We start from the raw sequence: 5000 nt of genomic DNA, 5'->3' as shown, positions 1-5000 counted from the left end.
TTTCACTTATTCTGTAGGTACAATATGGTTGTTCAAGGGGCTTGTAGAAATTTCAAGAATAGTGTGCTTGTCCTCACATAAATATTTTGACCAAGACACTCTGACTTGAATCTGAGTAGGACCTTTTTGCCATTGAGCATTTTGTAATATTACTAAGCACTAAAATCTGGAACCTGGAATCCGGAAACATGAAACCAGAATTATCCACAATTTGTGTGAACTACAACAACTTACTCCTTGTACATGTCCACTCTGCTATAATCAGCACACTCAAGTATTTAATTCTGAGGAAATGTAAATTGTAAAATGGATCTCACTTTATTATTCTGGATATAACAATGAGCATGGTAATGCTAATATCAAGCTAAGGCAGTCCACATTACAATGAAATATAAAACTTGTTAAATTCATTGTCCTTGTTTCTTCACTTGCCTCTATGGGTAAAATAATGCCTCTTTCAACGGATGTGTTGATGGAGCGTGATTGAAGCTGTCGATTATAGTTTGAGTAAGAAGATATGCAGGTAGTAATAATGAAAAATTCACTTTGTTTATCAAAGTTAAGTTCTTTTGAGACGTCCCAGTAGCATTGAATAGGGAAACAAGCAAGTTTTGAAGATTCTGCCGAAAGGTAGATGAATATGGTACTCCATGGTGGACAACCGATGATAATTATGGTTGGCTTAGGTTAGAAGGTTTTTCTACCTTGTTTTCACATTTTGAACATACTGTGCAGGGTTTCATGACACCAAAATGCCCAAAGAGTAGTCGAAGAATAAAAGATTGCAATATCCACTTCAAACTGTTGAACTTCAAAGAAGGAATACAGCAAAAGGAAGGAGAAGCACAGATGGACACAAATGGACAAGACTGAAACTGATTGCATTTGAGTAATTAAATCTTGAAAAAAGTCAGCCTGATCAACATTTTTCAAGGTTATGGAAAATTCCCTGGACAAAGGTCATTTTTTCTCAGAATCATCATGTTTGTGATTTAACCATAATTTTATCAGTACAGAAATACCACGTACATCGTTTCCATTTTTGAGTCTTAAACTATAATTTATATAGTGATTAACTAAAGATTTTCTCTAAACACTCTAAAATAAGTTACGTGGCATATCCCCTTTATATTATCTCATTTTGGAGGTTGCAGATATAGCTGGAACATAATCAGAGGAAGGCAAGATGGTAATAAAAATATGACTTTGCTGGTTCAATAAATTTCAAACATTATCTATTTTTAACGTAAACTGGACCATGTACAATAGACAAATTTTGATTATGATCTTTAATTTGCTTGGATATCTCCTTTGAGACTGGGATTTCCACTTAGAATACTTGATGATAATCAATGTACACAAGAAACCAGGCCTAGGTTGTTCGATCCACTGGATAAATAACTATCAAGCAGATAAATACTAGCAAAACCAATTGAGTTATCCAGTGGATAAGTTGTTAGTTCTCGCAAAATGTGGATAATTCTGGTTTCAGGCTTCCAGGGTTCCAGCTTTTAGTGGTGCCCTAAATTTAGAACCACAGAGTTAAATTTTTATCCCTTTCCTAATAGAGTCCTGATATTTTCTCCCCTTTACTTTGTAGTGAACTTAATCATGTTTATTTTTCAGATAAAGGATTCTCCTCTCTTCTTAAGACTCAAATGGAATTGGAACTTCTTCACTTAAAATTTGGTTCAGCTCATGTCAGTTTGACTGATAAGTGTTTAGCAGTGCTACGTTCTCCTAAATTAGCATCTGTTAAACTAGAAGGTATTGATCAAGTGACCAATAATGGCATTATTACATTGGTTAAGAACTGCCCCAGTATCTGTGAATTAATGGTGCCACGCTGCAATTTGCTGACTGATGGCTGCTTTCAGACTGTGACTACACTCTTAAATGGAAGGCTGGTCAGTAAGTTTGTTCTCTCAAGTTCTTCATTTTTTTGACTGGACTGATGTGTAGGTAAAATTGGCAATTTAGTTAACAAACAGATAGGTTTGCTAGATAAAGCATAAAAGGCAAAATTTGTCTTTTATATTCTTTATGATTTATCTGAGGCTAAAAATTGTGATGTAACAATAAAAATGTTTTGTAACTATTCCACTGTCCTTGAAAAGTTGGTTGCAAATGAAAGAGAATTTTCAGCAACATTATGCAAGCTTTCCCCATAGACCATATTCATAAATGGTGACCAATATTCCAACTGGTTTTGATAATGAATAATAATCATCATTATACCAGTAGTTATTTTATTGGCTGCCTTTTATGAATAAATCTTAATGCCTTGGCCATGAACATTAAGGATATTAGCTTCCCTTTACAAAACCAAATGTTGTCTACTACAAAACCTACAATCTGGGTCAAAAGACTTTGGGACAGTTGTCAAATTTTGGGCGAGAAAAGTAGAGAATTTACTGTACATGCTTCCATCGTTATATTACCAACGCGTGTTCTTGATTCGCTGTTTTTTTTGGCACCCCCGTTCCCCACACACAATGTTGAAACATGCCAGCTATTGATGAACAGAACTTGATTTCGGAGACTGTGAAAAATCAACATTGTAATTGGGGGAGTGGGGAAAGCAGGAATTATCCCAACGGTTTTGACCAGGATTGTCTGAGAAAAGAATTTCTTGATAATTTGTCTCAAGGCCGGCTAGGTTCAACAATATATTGCACCGGTTTTAGGGGTAGTGTGAGGAAGGATTGTGAAAACAGTGGGTTGCATTACATTGAACAGTCAACAGTTCTTGGCCACTTTCTCGGCTATTTAAAGGAAGATGTACAAAGAACATAATAACTCTTTCTTTTCTAATCATACAAGCACTTTTAGGCTTTAAATGATCAACGGGTGTGTTTCTCACCCTAAAAACAGCAAAGTATCAAATTAGATGTTAGCTTATTTTACAATAGCCAAGAAATGTTGAAAAATGCATTAAGCGTCTTTTTGTTCAGAAACAAACACCAATTAAAGATCAGCAAAAGTTTGTATAACACAACAGGCCATACATGTACATTCCGGTAGCTACATCCAAAGCACAACCAGAAAATGTGTTTTTAGGAGTGATCATGAGAACTGTGAGTGAGAACTGTTGCCGTTGTCAACAACGGCTTGGGTCACGCACAGACAATTCGGTTTTGTATGACACATTATTATCAGGAAGATGACGTGCAGCAAATTTGGCAAAGCAAAATCTACAGAGACATAAATGTGGCTCTTTCCCTTGTACTACTTTTATTGTCTACGCGATTTGTTGTCTTTCAACTTGCAAGGAGTCGAGTTCTGCTTAGCAAAGTCAAATGATTCTGCAGCTCGAAAAGCCGCCACTAACTGTGCGGAGTCTGGGAACGAATTTCCTGAAAATATTCTTCGCTGATTTTAAGCTTCCATAAAACAGACTTTACTACGATAAAACAGTTTTTAATGCAAATTATGTTACAAATTGTTGGCTATTTTGAGGACAGATATAATACAGTTTCCAGTTTTGTTCAATGAAACTCAGTTTCAGACAATCTGGGTCAAAAGACTTTGGGACACTTTGGGCGAAAAGTAGAGAATTTACTGTACATGCTTCCATCGTTATATTACCAGCGCATGTTCTTGATTTGCTGCCTTTTCCGAGCCCCCCTTCCCCCCACACAATGTTGAAACATGCCAGCAATCGATGAACAGAGTAAAGTACACTAGATACGGACTGAGTAAAAAGTAGTACAACCATAGAAAATTAATGCAAGTCAGAGAACTACTACTTTATTCGCTATAGCCCTCCTTCCCTTCAAAGTGCTTAAAAATGAAGGAAAAAAACAAGTAACTTATACTTTTGTTAAAGACCTGTCAAAGTTGAGAAGACAATAATATATTTTTTTGAAATAACATCTTCGTTAGTGTCAGAGAGATTAAAGGTGTACTCATCTTATCTGGGAGGTTTGGTATATATTGGACAGGGAGGGGTCAAATTTGCAAGTGTTGCCAAGGGTACATAATGAAAATGTACAGTACCGGCTGGTATTTTTCTCAAAGCCCACTATGTTGATATGATTGCTCCACTATTTTCTGAGATATTCTTGATTTTGTAATTATTGTAACCACCAAAAGTGTCATCACTTTACTTACCTATTTGAGTAATGTGAAAATTGAAATGTCTCTGTTACCCAATCAGACATTTTGCAAATCCAACCTCATTCTTCAAAGGCCTTTAATTAATTTATACTTTGGTTAAATTAGATTATTCTTGGCATGTTAATGAAATAATAATATAACAATTATTTGTGAGACTCAACTACGAGACTTTCTTCTTTGTCCAACTCTGTTATAGGATAAAATTAATAATGACTAATTTAGGATATTTGAAATTTTTAATGCATTGGCAGGAAGTGTTGGATATTTCTGGATTGCCTCTACTGACTGATTTAACTCTCAGTGCTATTGGCTCAGGTAGCTGCCCCAAGCTCAGAGAGTAAGTAAATTATATTGTTGACTTAAGTGCCAGTCTGGCATACAGGGTTGTATTTCTGGTTTTTGTCTCCCAAAAGGGTAGTTAGAATTTCAAATAATATTTTTTTTGGCATTCCACCACCATTTTAATTATTGTTTAACTCTATCCTTATGTCGTGCTTAATCCTCAGAGTTGCTCACTGAAGTCCTTTATAGGGCTGAAGAGTTGTCTCAACACAAGCTGGGTCTTGGCAAACTGTTCCCCAGCCAACCATGCGAGTCATGCAAATCTCGCACTTAAGTCTAAGCACCCACTTCAATTAGCACTGATAAACAGTATTTAACTTTAAAGACCCGTTTTAAAATGGTTAGTGTTCAATAACTGTGTGGCTCGCATGCTGAGTGGCACTACTTGCATGTTGGCTTGCATGGCTCGTTGGCTCACATATTTTACAGCCTCCACATTAGCCAAGTTATGACATCATTTCAGGTCAGAACTGCATGGTTTCCCATCATGATAAAATCCCCATGACTAAATACTGAAGAAACAGAGAAAGCAAATTAAA

At 36.0% G+C, this 5000-nt stretch overlaps 1 protein-coding gene across 2 annotated transcripts in view; it reads left to right on the top strand.

Annotated features, from left to right (window-relative positions):
• LOC138007076 (uncharacterized) overlaps nt 1–5000 on the top strand; it is a 43067-nt gene that overhangs the window by 1584 nt on the left and 36483 nt on the right. For both annotated transcript variants that reach the window (XM_068853791.1, XM_068853792.1), the window contains exons 2-3: nt 1627–1907; nt 4371–4456. In XM_068853791.1, the coding sequence (XP_068709892.1) occupies nt 1627–1907; nt 4371–4456 (367 nt within the window). The remainder of the gene's footprint in view (nt 1–1626; nt 1908–4370; nt 4457–5000) is intronic.

Source organism: Montipora foliosa, chromosome 6, assembly GCF_036669935.1.
Source record: "Montipora foliosa isolate CH-2021 chromosome 6, ASM3666993v2, whole genome shotgun sequence".
Taxonomy (NCBI): domain Eukaryota; kingdom Metazoa; phylum Cnidaria; class Anthozoa; order Scleractinia; family Acroporidae; genus Montipora; species Montipora foliosa.
This window is presented reverse-complemented; position numbering and strand designations above follow the sequence as displayed.